Here is an 18,192-nt window from a genome sequence, read left to right as displayed (position 1 = left end):
CTTGTTCGAGTTCAAGGGCTGGCTTGTTGTTCTGCTTGCAGAGCCTGTTAAGATAAGTCTTGGGGCTTTAAATATGCCACTTGGTGCTACATGAACTTAATCTATTTATTTGATTCATACTGTATTTGTTTTATTGTTTATTAAAGCACAATTTACATTGATTATTTGAATTTGAATTTAAATTAATTGTATTTTTTGTTGATTGGATGGACTTTGATTATTTGGTGATCTGATTGGTTGTTTTAACAAAAACAATAAATATGACGTCACTACAGTTACTTAGTACTTGAGTAATTTTTTCACCAAGTATTTTTTTTACTTTTACTCAAATAAGTATTTGGATGAGTGCTTTTACTTCTACTTGAGTAATATGTTTCTGAAGTATCTGTACTCTTACTTGAGTAAACCTTTTGGCTACTCTACCCACCTCTGTATGTATGTGAAGAGAAGTCATTTTTAGATGTGTTTCAACTGTCCCTGTACCCGTCAGCCATCATTAGGCTAACATTTTCTCCATGTGGTTGTTTGAGGTCAAAATGAAAAAGGGCAGTATCCTATATATGTGGCATCTATAATACTCCCCCAATTAATAGATCCGACAGAGCGCTAAGTCACGCCAACCACAGTTACACTATCCATGTATGACACGCGGAGCAATTAGAGCGGCTAAAGAACAGCAAGCGACAGTCGCTATTCCAGGAGCATAGCCGTATCATTTCCACCTTATTAGGTAAACTTGTCTCAAAAGACAATAGAAAAGGGTTTCAACTATTATTACAGAGTTAAATTCATGAGATAAAGGTCTCCAAAGACGCCAATAACGTTTTAAGGGTGGATGTAAAATGTTGGCTATCTATGAGGAAGTCATAAGCCCCGCACCAACTACACATAGAAACAGATTTGTGAGAGATACAGAATAAGAAGTTTGATTTAGAAACACAAGAAAGTCACACTTTACAAAACCACAGGGCCCTTATTGCTATTGTGCAAGGGCGAGCAACAGTAAGTCCTGTGCGGGGGCTTGCGTTTGGCGAACCTACAACGGTTCGGAGCAACGTGAATCATCCTGCCCTCCCAAACAGACTACGAGACTTGTCATGGATGGTGGCTCATGAGGTTCTCTCAGTCAGAGCCGTAATGCACCACCGAAGAATGTCAGCGACTTCGACATGCCCTCGACCTGCCTGTGGCGCCCAGGAGTCGGTGAGGCACCTTTTTTGTTTGTGCAACGCTGCTGAGGACTTGTGGACAATGGCCGACCAACTAGGAAAATTCCCGGACTTGCCAGCAGGGGAGGTCCCTGATGCACAGTACGTGCTTTACGGGGTGAGTCGGTCGAGGAGGTCTCGGAAAAACTTTGCCAGGGATTGGCTCACTCTCGCCGCCATCAAGGACGCCATCTGGACCTCCAGAAACCTGCCGGTATGGAGGTGCAGGCAGATCCCCCCAGTGGCTGTGCTCCAAATGGCTGCAGATACCATACAATCTGCGAGCGGCGGGCCTAGGACGCAGCCATAAAGAAGAATCGTCTGCACCCACCCGGAGGGGGGAACCGGGGCTACACTGTAGGGGTCCCGGCAGCAACGGCTTGGGTTGTGGAAAGTAGAAGTAAGAAGGGAGAGGACCCACAAAGAGGACTGGAGGATGCTGCTTGGCAGGGTGGGATGGCAAAGCTATGCCCTTGCACAATAGTATTGCCCTTTACACGTTGGTTAACTACTGTTAAAAGATATTAACTCTGAAATTGTTTAATTGATGTTGAAAATGTCAGGAAAAAATGTTAAAACGTCATATCGTCACGTCATATTGTCAGATATAACAAAATTGTGAATATGCTTGATGGCTGTTGAGATTGTCGTGTTTGTTTTGCTGCTGTTGGTGTCGGTGGATTTGTTCAGACCAAAAACAATCGACTTTGGCCTGGACGGATCTATTGACACTAACAAAGATGTTATATAACGAAATTGTGAATACGCTTGATTGCTATTAAGATTTTCGAGAAGGGTTGTTCAAATCACATTGTGTTTGCTGTTAAACGTCATATTGAAATATAATATTGTTAATGTGCTTGATTGCTGTTGAGATTGTCAAGATTGTTTTCTGTTATTACTGTCAATAAATTTGTTCAAACCAAAAAGAATATATACAAATGAGTGACCCAGCACATCAAATTCACAAAATGAGCGCTGCCATCTTCACCCGTTCCAAGTATCCGGCGAGGAACTTATGGAAACTACATCACAAGCCTCACAAAGGAACGGCACATCCTATCCATCACGTAAATACAAGTTTTACTTTAATTACGAAACGCCTTCACTTGTATTTGTTTTTGTCATATACTAATGAGGTATGCTAACGAGAGCGCAGTGATATAACCAAAGAAAGTGAAAGTATAGATGCCGCAGTAACTTACAAACTTCCATACCTGTCCTCCTGTACGTTTTTGCCGTACAAAGTACGTTTATTATGCATTTAAAGACGTGTACGACGTACAAGAAAATCTGTATGGAAAAATGCAAATTTGTCAACTATGGGTAACATCCAGTATACAGTACACCGACTATCACGAAACGGCAAATCAATCAAGTCAAACGAGTTCGCCGCGGTAACCTCTATCTCTGTATCGTTTTTTCGTATTTACTAAATTTTTGAACTTTTTTATAATAAACCTCAATCATGTCGAGCGAATCAGTATCTTACAACAACATGTCAATTAACAATACATATGATATAACGACAGCACGGCGGCGCGGTGGTTAGCGCGTGTGCGGCACAGTTCTAAGGTATTGGGAACCTCCTGTGTGGGTTCAAATCCAGCTACCAGCCTACCTGTGCGGAGTTTGTATGTTCTCCCCGTGCTTGTGTGGGTTTCCTCCGGGCACTCCGGTTTCCTCCCACATTCCAAAGACATGCATTTCAGGTGGATTGGCCGGTCCAAATTGTCCCTAGGTGTGAATGAGCTAGCGAGTTGTCTGTCCCTGTGTGCCCTGCGTTTGGTTGGCAACCAGTTCAGGGTGTCCCCTGCCCACTGATTGCTGGGATGGGCTCCAGCACCCCCGCGACCCTACTGTCGCTACCGAGGATAAGCGGTGCGGCTGATGAGATGAGATGATATAACGAAACACATGTACAATACAACATGTTTAACTTCATGAATACACACGTTTGAAAAATAAATATGGTGTTTTGTATTTTGCAAGGGAAAATATGACAGTTTGTAAAGGCATGGAGCCGTGGAGGTTGACAGGTATGAACTTCTCTCACTGCCAAATAACCCAACTAACAGCAGCATACACAAAATAAAGCACTTATTGTAGAACAATTAACCTAGTTTCGGTTCCCATGGATCCTGTGCACGTTAAGACGGCGACGCCGCTAAAATGCCATGAATTGTGCGTTCCAAAAAGGGGCAGGGCTGTCGTCTGCCTCGCGTTCTAATTGTCTGAAAACAGCCCTGTCCGAGTATTAATTGATCACATTTTGACTGTTACAACTGTACCCGGGCTTTCATCAATAAATGGGGGTTCATAACACTCATAAATAGGGTGTTTATTTTTATTACATATTATGTACATTTTATCTGTTTCTAAAAAAACTGTTTTTACAATGAGAACTACTGTTGTAACATTGGATTGTCGAGGGGGACCTCTTTTTCAAAACAAATTATATTAACTTTTTTTTTCGCACACATCACACACGCTATACATAATACTTTAAGGAATTAAATTTTTAGGATATATTTTCTTACTTAAAAAATGTGTTTTAAAAAATTGCTTTATTTATTTAGATGCGAAACATTATTTTGGAGACGCAAATCATTACCGGAGGTACAACTTTTAACCCGGAACAAAACGCCTGCCGCAAGTAAAAGCTAATTTGAAAAGACTGTTATGAGCTACAAATTCCTCATTTTAAACGTTTTTGTCCTCTGAAAACAATTCTTATTTGATTATTTGTTACTTACTTACCAACTCGAGAGGATAGTTTTAAACTCGCAAATGTAGAATTTTGAATGAAATCCATATAGCGCTAACAACACACTCGGTCGGTTAGCCAAGGTAGCTTTCTGTGTGTTTTTTAATGCAAAAAATGAGTCTCGCAGGAGCCCGCGAGCCCCGTAAAACTGCGGGCAATCGCATGTCCAAGTTGCTGGACGCGGAGGAGGAAGATGAGTTCTACAAAACCACTTACGGTGGTTTCAATGATGTAAGTCGTGGTTAAATCTTTAGAGATGCATTTTTGACTGTCACGACCCGTAGAGGATGTTCAGGATATTCAATGTTTGTTTTGATGGGAATTTAACTGTTCTAATTGATTTAATTTCTATGTAAAGGAATCGGGAGATGATGAATACCACGAAGATCATTCAGACACTGAGGATGAGGTGGACAGCGATTTCGACATCGACGAGGGGGACGAGCCGGACAGCGCCCAGGAGGACGACGCGCCTCGGAGAAAGAGTCGAGTTGTTACGAAAGCTTATAAGGTACACCAATTGTCCTACGACTTATTGCATCACTTAAAATTAACTGCTAACTCAATGTAACCGCCCTAGGAGCCGGTGAAAGTTGCCAAACCCAAGCCCAAACCCAAAAGACCAGCGGAGGAAACAAAAAAGTCTGAGAAGAAACCCAAAGCAGAGCTCAAGCGGAGAATTCCACAAGAATTCCAAGACTATGGCGGTATGACTTCAACAAAATATTTTCTTTACACCTTAACAGTCCTGTAAAAATCTCCTGAAATCCCAATCCAAGACGTACCCAAAGAAAATTGAATGCTGTTCTTGAACCATTTAGAGAACTGAACTCGAATGTTTTCATTCTCGTTTTGCAATCAAATGCCTGCAGATGTGTAGCATGGGCATCATAGCTGGAAAACGCGTGAGATGCTTGAAGCCTTACCTGGTACCTAGTCAACATTGATTACAATCTGAAAAACTAAACATTGTATAATACACATGTTTACACATTTTTCCAAGTTTAGCTGTTTATAAAAGTAACCAGTTTTCTACGTTACTTTAGCCACTATTTTAGCAATTGTGAAAGATGTGTAAAAATGTTTGACTTCTAATTCCAGAAGTCAAATCAACACACCTTCACGTAATAATGGTGCGTAAAAATGAATCGCAACTTGCCTTCCGCACTTTATTTTTGGCTCTGATTTGAATACACCCCCGATGAATGGCATAAAATTATGTTAGAAATTTCTTTGGCTTAACAATCCGTTGATTTGGTTACTATTGGCAGAGATATATCCGGACCCTTTGGAGATGATGTCCATTTTATCAAACGGGTTTGTTTAGGCTAATGTGGGCTGTGGTCTGTCGAAAGAAGCTTTCCAATGATATATGGCATGATGTATTTCAGTGATTTTGTGGAAGTTTTAAAATCAGTTTTTAATTTAACTGTCTCCCCCCCTTGTGCATCTACCTGCTCCATCAAGGTACGAGGTCTGGTCATGTCAGACCAAAGGTGAATAAAATTGCATTTTGTATATTTATTTGCGATTCCCTCATATGCACGTAATATACAGATTAGTAGCCTTACTATCTTTTCTAATGTTAAAGTTTTCATCTGGGGTATCGGGGATCCGGAATTAATTAGCTCGGGTTTCTATCTCCTCCTATACGTCTATTTTACTCTGCAATCCGGACTTTAGAACGGATTCATGTTGTATCCTGGGGGTCTACTTGGGCAAAGAGAATAAAATGATGCAGCATCTAAAACAAGCTTTTCTCTCTTGTAGCCCGCAAATCGGTGCGCCAGTCCACTAGCGAGCACACCCGCAAGACCAACCTGCGACTGCAGGAGCGCCAAGATGCCCCTCGCCGCCGCCGAGGAGCTCACCGCGACCGGCCCCTCACCCAGGAGGAGCTGCTGGCCGAGGCCAAGATTACTGCTGAGCTCAACATTCGATCACTTGGTATTGCTTTGCTAAAATGCAGGGAAAGGCTACATCTTTGAAAGTATTTATGTATTTGCCTGCTCTTTTAGAAAATTACGAGCGCCTGGAAGCGGACAAGAAGAAGCAGGTCCATAAAAAGCGCCGCTTCGATGGCCCCACCATCCGCTACCACTCGGTCTTGATGCCCATTGTCTCACAGTCTCTTCTCAAAGAGGAGAACGTCGATGTGGAAGGGTACAATTACTGGTCTCAAACCGTTTGTTTATAATCTGATCACCGGAAGCAATTTAGTTTGGGATGGTTTAAGCAGTTAATCTCTTTATTTCATATCGTATGACGCACTAAATAAATCTCAGATGATTACAAATGATTATGTAATTTGAAAGCAGTCATTTTCATTTGAGAGGTTTTATAATTTGTTGGCATGCAGTCCATTAATAATATGTATCGAGTTTCACTTTCGGAATGTAAAAATCCTGTGGTACGTCTACCTACGAATTTAGTTCCTTCTGGGAGTAGCTTCGTAATCTGAACATTTTGCAAGTAGAGACGCGTTTTGAATGTTAATTTCCTAGGCTGTTCCAAGCCCCGCAAAAAAAAAAAAATATATTATTATTTTTTCAATCATAAACAACCTTCAGAACATGAAACAAATGCATGTTAAAATTAGATTACAGAACAATAAACCTAAAACAAAAGCTAAAACGTCTTTACTTTGGAATTAATGAATCATTACTGCATCCTCCTCCCTGCTATCTTCCCGTAAACGCTTTCTCATCCTCGCCTCTGAACTCTGAACTGTGATGGTGACACGAAAGCATGCTGGGATTCACGCATGCACCGTATTGCCAGGCAGATTTGAAGCGATAGAAAGTTTGTTAACGTTTGGAAAACTCTGGTAGCCACTAATAGCTGTGCGTACTGCCTTTGTTACTAAAAGGCAATATTTTCCTATTCAGGTACTACGTTACCTGAAACTTTGTGTGTGTAGGGACATTCGTAAATAAGGTTACCACGTTAGTGCTGTCAAGTTAACGCTTTAATGTCAGAATCGGAGTTGTAAAGCTGCGTTAACGTCTGAGTTAAAGCTTTAACATATGTATCAATGTTTTTCATTGATATGTAAAATGGTACTACTGTAAAGTTAAAGCTTTAAAGCTGCTTTAACTGCTGAGTTGAAACCGCAAAGCTGTTCAACCCAGGAGTTAAAGCTCTGACAAATCTGTCAATATCTATTTTTGTAGTACTGTCAAGTTAAAGCTTTAATTTCCTTACTGAGTTAAACCTTTAAAGCTGCTACTACTTATTTAAGGCTTTAATGTATGTATCAATATCCATTTTTGTCATGACAAAATAGTGGTACTGTCAAGTTAAAGATTTCAAACTGCGACCACTCTCTTATTATGCTTTTACTAGAGTTAGAGCTTCGAAGCTGCTTTAAAGAAATCAACGTTTCAACTGTATAGTTAAAGCTTTAACCTCTGAAAAGACATTACACAAATGAAATGGCAATGGGAATAACTACTCCTTTCTATCTAAAGGTTGGACCAGGACGTCGCTTCAACAGCCCCGGCAAATCCGGTCACGCCGTCCCAGCAACCTGCCGGAGGCGGCGGCCTCTGCTCGCGGACGTTTGTGACGTTCAGTGACGACGTAGCGTTCGAATGCGCATTTCCGCGCAGCGCTCAAGCAAGTCGTCAGATTCCGGCGCAAGAAACATGCCCCGTCACCCACAAGGCGGCGCTATACCGGGATCCTGTCACCGACATCCCCTACGCTAACGCTAAAGCCTTCCGCATCATCCGTGAGGCTTACCGCAAGTACGTGGCCGCTCACGGCTTCCCCAACACGGCAGGGGGCGTGGCCAGGACCAACCGTCACAGGAACCCAGCCAAGCAGAGCGGGCTCGCTACGTAAATGGGATTTTTCTTCTTACAAGGACAAAATGGAAACTGCACAACAGATTTATGCCGTAGATTAAATATTGGGATGACTCCACATTGAGTGGATTAACTCTTGCCTTTTTCTGTCCATCTCTATATTTCTTTCAAAGAACTTGCTTTTTGTACTGTAAAACTAAGAGGTTTTAAATAAAAATGCCATTTCTCGTACAGTATTATCTGGACATTCTGTTATTACATAATGTTGATATTCTCTGTGTATTGTCTCAGGGATGTGATTTTTCCGACTAGTCGAAATCCCGACTTTTTCACTTTCACTTTTTTCACTTGCGTAGCAAACAAATTAAAAATCTGACTAAAAGTTCCTAAAATATGGCTTATTTCGTTTTCGCGATCCGACTTTTCAAAATAGACTGAAGCGACGGAAGATATGCTAAGATAGTACTATGGCGTTGATCGGCTCATACATTTCATTTCCTGTCTAACGGCCAATCAAAACAATCGTTGCATATGAGACGCTTCGCTCACAACAATGTCGGTTGTGGAAAGGATGCGTCACATGTTCGAGAAATTGATAAAAACGTTAAAAATAAGTTCAGATGGGAATGGTTACAAAGGAAAACCTTGCATATCATAGGGAAGAAGGAAGTGACCACTCTGCTAAGTGATTTTATTCAGAAAATCGATATCCCTGGCAAAGCTTTGTGCACGTGGTGTAATGAGAAAATTGATTCCGGATCACGGGGATGCAAGACCCTAGAGGCTCACACTAAACGCAAGAAACAAACTTCTATCGCTGGAACTTTCGGATGTGAATCAAAAGGGTCCAAACCATATGGACTCCATCCACTGTTTACATCGACCGCTGCACCTGTTGCGATCGAGCGAATAGCACCACCGAAGCAACCCGTCCCACTCGCAGACAGGGTTGTCAATCCTGAGGTAAGATCCAACACATCTGATTTGCTCAGTTTGTGGTCGGAAATTCACATGGAAGTTGTGCCTAAAGATATTTCTTTCACGATGCTGGGATTTCAGGCGGAAAATTCAATTCCATTTACCATGGCACCAAAACTTGTGAATCTTGTAAAAGAACTAGCAAGGGATCCAAAGGCGCTAAATGGACTTTCTATGGATAGGGCAAGTTCATCTTACAAAATGAAATATGGTCTCGGTGAAAGCATGGAAGAAGAAACTCTCGAGCAACTCAGAAACTACAAGTTTTCAATGAACATTGATGAATCGACAAGCACGAATCTCCATAGAGTTTTGTGTGTTCTTGTCAGCTACTATTCTCCCTTGATGAAACCTGGCCTCTCTCAGCATAGTCCGTGCTGACAGTCAACTGGTATACGATGAAATATCACAGTTGATGGCATCCAAGAAAATCCCATGGAGTAACCTGATGTCAGTTCTTATGGATTCTTGCAATGTGATGCGGGGATCAAAGTCAGGTGTGGAAAGAAGACTTTGGAAGGGTCCTGCCCCTCATCTCTTGGATGTTGATGGCGACACCTGTCATCACATCCAAAATGCAACCGTCCGATTTTGCAAACCTTTTGCTCACAAGGTTGAAGAGCTGCATGCCGACCTCTTCAATGATTTCAAGTGGTCTACCGATTTGAGGGAAGCCCCCCAAGAAATCTGTTTCTTTACGGCAGTACCGTTCAGCATGCCAGAGAGATTTGTTAGCCATAGGTGGCTCTCAAACTATGATGTTTCTTTGTCAAACCTGCGGCTCTGGGATGTGTACATAATGTTCTATTACGCTTACCTCACAAAAGAGGACAAATCCCTGTACATGCAGACTCTGATACAAGTACTCCACAAGAAGGAAGTGTCAGAAGAATCAAGGAAGAGGATCAGAGAGATTTGGTCAACTGTCTCCAAAAAGAACATGACGGATGAAGGGGAAAAGAGGAAAATAAGGATATGTGAGAAGATTTTTTTTCACATGATTCAATACCTTGCTTGTACTGAACTTTTATTGTTCAGTCTTGCCACTGTTGAAGAACTATGTGTTGGTATTTGAATCCAAGACCCCATTGATCCACAAACTCCATGATAAGCAGCTTGATGTCTTCAGGAAGTTTATTGCTTGCTTCGTAAAACCTGAAGCAGTGATTGGAGCCAAGCCGAAGCAGATCAACATTGAGGAAAATGTGTTGCGTTTGAAGGACTTTTTCTATGGTGGGGGTACATCAGCTCTAATGAAGGATGCTCATAGACTCTCAAATGTTCAGCAGTTTCAAGAAAATGTCAAAGAGGCATGCATCAGCTGTGAAAAATATCTTCAGAAGAAGTTGCCACTGGACAACTAGCTTCTGGTAGCAGCATCAGCAGAGGACCCACTTTAGAGGCCACAGCAAGACCTTGGGACTGTTGAGAAATTTGCCCAGCCTAGTGACCAATGTCATTGATCAATATCAGTTGAATGCTCATGAACTTGAAATCAGAGGTTACCAGGTTGACTCCAGCCTTCCTCCCCCTCATGGCAAGGAAGGAACTGAACCATCTCTTGATACCTGGTGGACAGAGGTGTTCAGACAGGGCACCTACCCTACCTTGTCACAGATGGAGAAAGCTCTGATGAGTTGCTTTCACGGACCCCAGGTGGAAGGAGCTTTCAACACTATGTGCAATGTTCTGCACCATAAAGCCTGCAGAATGCACATCTCCACATACAGTGCTATCCAGACAGTGAAGTATTCACTTAGAGTCAGGAAGAAGTCTGCCATCCAACAATTCAGAAGAAAATACCTTATCATGGACCCTGTTGATGGTAGGCTCTGCTTCAAGATCAGGACTTCCAGCAAAAGGTATAGAGAAGAGCTACAGATGACAGAAGTGGAAATCAGAGCAAAACAGGAGGCATCCAAGGCAGAGGCAAAGAGGAAGATGCAGGCAGCCCAGAAATTTGCACGGAAGGCACATGTCAGGGCAATACGGGAAAAATGTTCAAGTCTGAAGCGAATTTGAAACTGAACACTTTTTCAGATGTAATAAATTTCTCTGTTCTCGTTCTTGTTAAGTGAAGTGTTCAAATGTGAAGATGGTCAAGTTTATAAGTGAATTTGAAAATAACTGATAACATTTTCCGCAGAAATAAATTTCTCTGTTCTCATCTTTGTGAAGTGAACCAAACATTACAATTTGAAGAATATTTCATTTTTTATGTGTATGAACTGAACTGCATTTGAACTGACCTTGCAGTATTTTACAAAAAAATCAGGTATGTGGGTAAATTGTTTTGTTATTCAAATCTTCTGAAGATGTTACTTAAATGATTAATTTAAGCATGGTTTTGGACAAGTAAATTGCTTAAACCCCAGGAGCTTGGACCCCTCGGGGGGCCTGCGGCCCCCAAACCCTTGGCTAGGTTTCAGACTTTTCTCCTCACCTCAATCACATCCCTGTGTCTGTTGATACCCTAGCAACATCCATTGCAGCATGGTCCCCCCGGAAGCACTGCTGAGCTATTTTCCAAACAATTCCGCAGGCACCTGAACTGTCCTAAGGGGGCATTACCTCATGTGTGGATCCGTCTCGAGCTTTGTTCATTTTCCTCATCCTGAGGTTTTTGAGTATTTCCTTGTTTTCATGTAGGTTTCAGATCAGGGGAAGGTGTGATGGTAGTCTGTGCAGCCCTTTTAGACTTTTTGTGGTTAAGGGATACACAAATAAACATAACGACCCTACAACTCCAAATTTGCAAGGGATTTGAAAAAGCACTTTATAATCCAGGGCGACTTATACATAAAAAATACTTGGCAAATCACTACTTTTCTATTTGAAAACCCCTGTCATCAGAGCTTCTCCTCTAACATAGTTTGTTAAAATAAACCCAATACAAGTTACATATCACTAATTTTATATTAGACAAACCTTGTAATAAGAGCTCCTCCATTAACCTGCACGTAGTTAAAACCACCCCAATACATGCGTCTAATCACTACTTTTCTACTGGATGAACCCTGTCGGAGATCTTCATCTAACCTTTAATATAGTTCAATTAAAAAAACACAATAACTGTGGCAAATAACCACTTTTGAATTGGACCATTCCTGTGATAGGAGCTCCTCCTCTATCCTCAACATCGTTCTTCATCTACGCAATATGACTCATTCGGCTGTAAAAAACAGCACTGATTTCTTTGTTACACTGATGTGCTTCTGAAGTAAAGTTTTTTGACGTTTGCATGCTAATGATGTCAACATGATGTCTTCTCGGTGGGCTCTTCTTAACGATGACTCCGAAGGAAAAAAAAAATCCTTCGCTGAGCTCAGTTATTAGATCCATCCATCCATCTATTATCAGCACCACTTATCCTCTGTAGGGACGCGGGGGTACTTGAGCCCATCCCAGCTATCTTCGGGCAGTGGGCAGGGGACACCCTGAACTGCATGTTTTTGGAATGTGGGAGAAAGCTGGAGTGCCCAGAGGAAATCCACGCAAGGATGGGGAGAACATGAAAACTCCACATAGGAAGGTTCGATCTCATGACCTCAGAACTATGCCGCACACGCGCTAACCACTGTGCTGCCGTGCTGCCCCAGTTATGAGATCCCTTTTGAAAAAAAAATCACAAAACCAAACCCTGATCTCGATTTCAATAGGAAGTTCCAAAATGGACGATCCCGTGAGATGGAATTTTGCAGTTAGATTCTGTAATACAAATCATAAAGCTATGTTCTGTAAAAAAATAAAAATAAAATAGAAAGTGCGGTTGACTTGCCAATAAGTTACAGCGTTGACGGTCATTGTCGACTTTCGGTGTCAAGGTTGCATTTTTGGAAGATGACACAGGATGAGGTGGGCGAGAGGTTAAGGCGATGGACTGCTAATTCATTGTTTTCAGCACTCATGGGTTTGAATCCCATTGGCATCGGTGATGGCATACTATTTCTTTAAATATGTTGTTTATCCTGTCAAAATCGCAAAACTTTCTTTCAAGAACTCAAGTCAAGTAGTTTTCTTTGAAATTGTCTCACATGTTAGGATAATGTGTCATTCCTTACTATGTCTTTGTATCCAATTCCTGTCAATGATAGGTTAAACTTTGCTAGGGAATCCTGTGTTGTGAGGTCAGTATTGCTGAAATGTCCTACAGCATTTTAAATCCAACAGCAATATTTTGTCTTTCTCATCTTTTATTTGCAAAATAGCATCACACTTTATCACATAGCCTCAAATTTAAAAGAAAGTGTTTTTTGAGGAAGAAACAGGACCATGTGGCCGAGAGGTTAAGGCGATGGACTGCTAATCCATTGTGCTCTGCACTCATGGATACGAATCCCATTCTCATTGATGGTGGTACACTATTTCTTTAAATATGTTGTTTATCTTGTCAAAATTGAGAAACCTCTTCCAAAAACTCAAGTCAAGTAGCATTCTTTGAAATTGTCTCATGTTACGATAACGTGTAATTCCTCACTGTGTATTTGAATCCAATTCCTGTCAATGATAGGTTAAACTTAGCGAGAGAATCCTGTGTTGTGAGGTCAGTATTGCTGAAATGTCTTAAAGTATTTTAAATCCAACAGCAATAGTTTGCTTTTCTCATCTTTTATTTGCAATATAGCATCACGCTTTATCACATAGCCTCAATTTAAAAAAAAAGTTTTTTAAACAAGTAATAGGACGAGGTGGCCGAGAGGTTAAGGCGGTGGACTGCTAATCCATTGTGCTCTGCACTCATGAGTTTGAAACGCATTCTTGTCGTTGATGGTGTACTGTTTCTTTAAATATGTTGTTTATCCTGTCAAAATTGAGAACTTTCTTCCAAAAACTCAAGTAAGTACCATTCTTTTAATTTGTCACATATGTTACGGTAACTTGTCTTTCCTTACTGTGTATGCTAGCGAAAAATGTTTTTAATGCGCAGTGGTTAGCGCATGTGCGGCACAGTTAAAGTCATAGGAACCTCCTGCGTGGGTTCAAATCCAGCTCCAGACTTCCTGTGCAGAGTTTGTATGTTCTCCCCGTGCTTGCGTGGGTTTCCTTCGGGCACTCCGGTTTCCTCCCACATTCCAAAAACATGCATTTCAGGTAAATTGGCCGGTCCAAATTGTCCCTAGGTGTGAATGAGCGAGTGAGTTGTCTGTCCCCGTGTGCCCTGCGATTGGCTGGCAACCAGTTCAGGGTGTCCCCTGCCCACTGCCCGATGATTGCTGGGATGGGCTCCAGCACACCTGCGACCCTACTGAGGATAAGCGGTGCAGCTAATGAGATGAGATAAAATATTGATAAACGGGTGACATAAAAACAAAAATAGAACCCCGGGATACAAAATGAATTTGTTCTCAGGTTAAAATGCCGCAGGGCAAGGGATTGAAATCCATGGTCATTAGTGAATGCGTTCCGACCACCCAGAACTTTGAATAAAAACATACATAATTTGCACCGCTTATCCTCAGTAGGGTCGCGGGGGGTTCTGAGCTATATTCGGGTAGTGGGCAGGGGACACCTTGAACTGGTTGCCAGCCAGTCGCAGGGCACACAGGGACAGACAACTTGCACACTCATTCACACCCAGGGACAATTTGGACCAGCTAAATAACCTGACATGCATGTTTTTGAAATGTGGGAGGAAACCGTAGTGCCCGGAGGAAACCACGCAAGCATGGGGAGAACATGCAAACGCCACATGTCGAGGCTGCAATAGTTGTGCTTGAATCCTAAACCTCTGCACCGTGGGGCTGCGCGCTAACCACTCACCCGCCATCCCGCCCGAATTAAAACATTTAAAAAAAACAAAATAATCTATTTTAAGTATTACTTTTGTGTATAGAATGTGCATTTGATTCAATAAAGCAGACATACATGTAAAGGATGAGTAGAATAAATTGAATTTTATTTATCCTTGGGGTGAAGTCGTTTGAGGTGGTACAGTGGAGTGGGTGGGTGGATGCTGAAGGGGGGGTAGACTTTCAAGGATTTTAGACTTTTTTAATAATAGTCTCAATCTTTGATTAGTTATGCTCATATATCTTAGCGAGGGTTAAAGTGTGTGTTTTTTTGTTTATCGCAAGCTTCATTTCCATGGTTATCTAGTTTTTACTCTCCACTTTAGCATCACTGCAAGCCTTAAGAGCTGTAGAGAATAAATACAGAACAAGACTACAGAAATGTATTGTCGACTCGCAAAGTCTTATCAGGCACATGAAATTCAGATCTGAATGAATAGAAAGGCATTGTTGGAGGTAGTTCAGCCAATAGCAAACCTGCATTTCCCTTAACACTGTAAAGTATAACAGTCGCAAGGCGAGGGTGCAGTATCCAGGGGTCTATTGTAAGTCTGTGTTTATGATTAGAACCGTTTGGCACAAATTACTCGATTAAGTTATATTAGCAAGACATATTGTGACTAACCTTTTATTTATTTATTCTTGAATCCCATCAGCACAACACACAACCCTATCGCCAAATTGTTTCACAGTTATTTAATTCTATTAAATTTTACCTCCGACCAAATAAACACTCGGCAGCGTTATCCTTATCCTTCTAGTAAGGCAGTTGCCATGGTGACAGAGTGTAGGTGGTGTACTGTGCTGTACTCTCTTTTGCACCGCCCCCCACTCACGCCCCCCATCCCCTCAATCCTCCTAACCACGTCAGTCATTAAGCCTGGCTTGGATGTAATTTTCTATGTACGTGGAACGGGACAAACGTCTTTCAAATATATCAACTGTCACAAGCATTTCGATTTATTTTTTAAACTCATTTTAAATCTTGAGATTATTTATCTTTTTTCCGTGAACCTCCCCCCTATCTAAAGCTATTCTTTAGTCAGTGGGCAGCGCTGTCCACTTCTAAAAATACAAGCTTGCCCGTCATCCAAGTTCTTGTTCTCGTGCACATTTTATTTTTTGTAGAGAAGTGATTGTGTTATCAGTTTCCATGGCGATGCAAGTGAAAAAAGTGCAAAGAAAAAGATGCGTCGTTTAGTCAATATTTTGGTGATTGGGGCCCAAAGACAAAACCCTGCGTCGTTTCGTGTGATGGTTATTGTTGAAATGAAACCGTAACGGAAGCCAGAAAACAAATCCTTTAAAGTAGGGGTCTCAAAACCTTGGTCTGGGAGCCATTCGTGGCCTCACCATAAAACAAAAAACGTAATCTTTGAGATTGATGCTAAATTTGGGAGACATCAAAATTCATACACTAATGTTTGAGATGGATGTACGTCTGCACTGCAATATAATTGGCTAGCTGCTTCCTTGTTTGGCTCATGTCAGTGATTTCACTACAAGTTTTAACAAATGAGCTGATTCATATAACCAATTTTTTTCACACCGAACGCGAAATATTTGATTCTGATTAAAACAGGAACTAGGGGGAAGGAAATGGTCACCCCTGAAGCTTAAGGAACAGTGGCTGCACCTTGCATGTAACTTTTGGGTCAGGCCAAGAGATCATCACCACGTTTAAACTGAAGTATAACACAATGGATGCATCTTGCAGGTATCTTTCGAGTCGGGGAAGAAGATTGTCACTGATGTCGAATTAAAGCTTAAAGGACAGTGGATTCACCTCACACGAAACATTTGGGGTGGGAGAGGAGATGGTCACTGGTGTTGGACTGAAGCTTAAATCTCCAACGTGTAATATTTGACCACTAGATGACACTGTGTTGTCTGGTACACAACGTGGCAGCGGGCTGCCGGACAAATGTGGCGCTGATTTATAAGTGGGTCCTCCACTGTGTTAAAGAACTTAACATTTCTCAACCAATGAAATGAACATAGGTATGATGGTTCATGTATTTTTGCCTGATATCCAAATCAACTTATTTATTTACTGGATGATAGAGGCAGTTAATATTACACACAGTCCCTTCAAAGGACACTGATTTCACCTTGAACGTAATATTTGGGTAAGGTGTGTGGATTATCCGAGCTGTTAAACTGAATCTTAAAGTACAGTGGATGCACGTAGCAGGTAATTTTCGGGTCGGGAAACGATACTGTCACTGCTGTTGAACTAAAGCTTAAAGGACAGTGGACGCACCTCACACAAAACTCTTGGGGCAGGAGGAGATGGTCACCACTGTTGAACTGAAACCTAAAAGGACAGTGGATGCACCTTGCAGATAAATATAAAATAAAAAATAGCAATGAGCCCCGCGACCCAACTGAGGATAAGCGGTGCAGATAATGGATGGATGGATGGATGAATTAGCAATGAGCGATTGTCACATAAGGGTAGGAGTTCAAACTAGGAGATACCATGATCATGAAGGTGGTTGTGGAACTGAGGCTCCTAGGCTTTGTAGCGTATTATGATTGGATGCATTGTTTCTATCAAAAGTGATTTCTAGATTAATGCTAGGACCTTAGCTTGGCCTTTTGGCTGAGAGTAAGAGTCCCGACTCCTAGGCTTTGATTTTTGCATTCTGGAGATGGAATAAGAGCTTGCTCTGTCCACTCCACGCATCGGCCCGGTATTGCAGTACCTCCGGGAACGGTGCGTTCGCAATGATCGCAGCAAGGCTTTAGGGCTAGGACCTTAGCTTGGCCTTTTGGCTGAGAGTAAGTGTCCCGGCTCCTAGGCTTTGTAGCGTATTATGAACTGACCGATAACGGATAATGGATAATGAATAACGAAGATAGCTAAATAACCCTTAAAAACCCCAAACCCCACTCCAGTTGTCATTTGAGTTCTACCGCGCACTTTCCAATCTCTTTCCAATAAAGCAACGCGGTGGGGTTTCCACCAACGGGAGCGGAGCGCTCGCAATTACACCCTTTTGTCTGTGGTGGGAGGTGCTTCCCCCCTTTCTGCTTTCTCACACTGTCTCCCCCCGCCGGAGAGAGGAGCATCAATTGAGCGAACAACTCTTCGTTAGCTGTCTTAAATCGTTCCGTGAAAGAAGACGCCGGTTCGGTACCGGACACAGCTGGACCGCATTGTGGATCTTTTTCCTCGAGCAGAGAGAAATGCAGCACGAATGTGGATGTTTACATTGTTTCTGAGCTCATCACCCTGAGGAATACAAGTGTTATTATTCATGCAAAACGGGAGCTCCGATTTCTTACAGGGGACTGTGAACGCATCATGAGAACAAGCAGGAGGCTGCAAAGAGAGCGTGCAGTATCTCAGCTGGTCCTCACTGGAGGAGACGAAGATGCTTTAGGTAATCGGATCCACGCAAGCAATTTCATGAGTGGGGTGTCACTCCGGGGGGACGAGTCAGTGTGATTCTGAAGCCCGCCACCGTCGCCGTGGCAACCAGCCCATCGGGTTTCGCATCCTTGGATGTGACTGAGCTGTCAAGGTTTCATCAAGGGAAACGAGTCCCCCTTCATTTTCGGGTGAGTACTGTACAAACGGATAGTTTGGCAGCGAAAATAAGCAAGGAAGGGGGGTCTTCCATCTGGACACAGAC

General features: G+C 42.2%; 2 protein-coding genes and 1 pseudogene across 4 annotated transcripts in view; all 3 read left to right on the top strand.

Annotated features, from left to right (window-relative positions):
* Positions 1 to 3,827: 3,827 nt before the first annotated feature.
* Positions 3,828 to 8,017, top strand: vps72a (vacuolar protein sorting 72 homolog a). The gene is made up of 6 exons (XM_088327765.1): positions 3,828 to 4,206; positions 4,334 to 4,486; positions 4,556 to 4,682; positions 5,746 to 5,922; positions 5,994 to 6,138; positions 7,446 to 8,017. The coding sequence occupies exons 1-6, from the start codon at positions 4,081 to 4,083 to the stop codon at positions 7,819 to 7,821; spliced, it is 1,104 nt and encodes a 367-aa protein (XP_088183891.1). The 5' UTR covers positions 3,828 to 4,080; the 3' UTR covers positions 7,822 to 8,017.
* Positions 8,018 to 17,136: 9,119 nt separating this feature from the next.
* On the top strand, positions 17,137 to 17,281 carry LOC148370812 (U2 spliceosomal RNA; annotated as a pseudogene).
* Positions 17,282 to 17,625: 344 nt separating this feature from the next.
* Positions 17,626 to 18,192, top strand: part of syngap1a (synaptic Ras GTPase activating protein 1a) — a 59,797-nt gene continuing 59,230 nt past the window's right edge. For all 3 annotated transcript variants that reach the window (XM_088328578.1, XM_088328577.1, XM_088328576.1), the window contains exon 1: positions 17,626 to 18,118. The gene's annotated coding sequence lies outside the window, so the exon portion shown is untranslated. The remainder of the gene's footprint in view (positions 18,119 to 18,192) is intronic.

The sequence above is a fragment of the Urocampus carinirostris genome, chromosome 2 (assembly GCF_059441175.1).
Source record: "Urocampus carinirostris isolate Australia breed hairy pipefish chromosome 2, RoL_Ucar_1.0, whole genome shotgun sequence".
Lineage (NCBI taxonomy): Eukaryota > Metazoa > Chordata > Actinopteri > Syngnathiformes > Syngnathidae > Urocampus > Urocampus carinirostris.
Note: the sequence above shows the minus strand (reverse complement) of the source record. Positions and strands in the feature narration are given on the sequence as shown.

Excerpts from the sequence above, each read along its gene's own strand:
- vps72a (XM_088327765.1), top strand. The coding sequence starts at position 4,081 with ATGCAAAAAATGAGTCTCGCAGGAGCCCGCGAGCCCCGTAAAACTGCG. Across the intron at positions 4,207-4,333 it reads CTTACGGTGGTTTCAATGAT|GAATCGGGAGATGATGAATA; the intron begins GTAAGTCGTGGT and ends TTCTATGTAAAG. Across the intron at positions 4,487-4,555 it reads TTGTTACGAAAGCTTATAAG|GAGCCGGTGAAAGTTGCCAA; the intron begins GTACACCAATTG and ends TAACCGCCCTAG.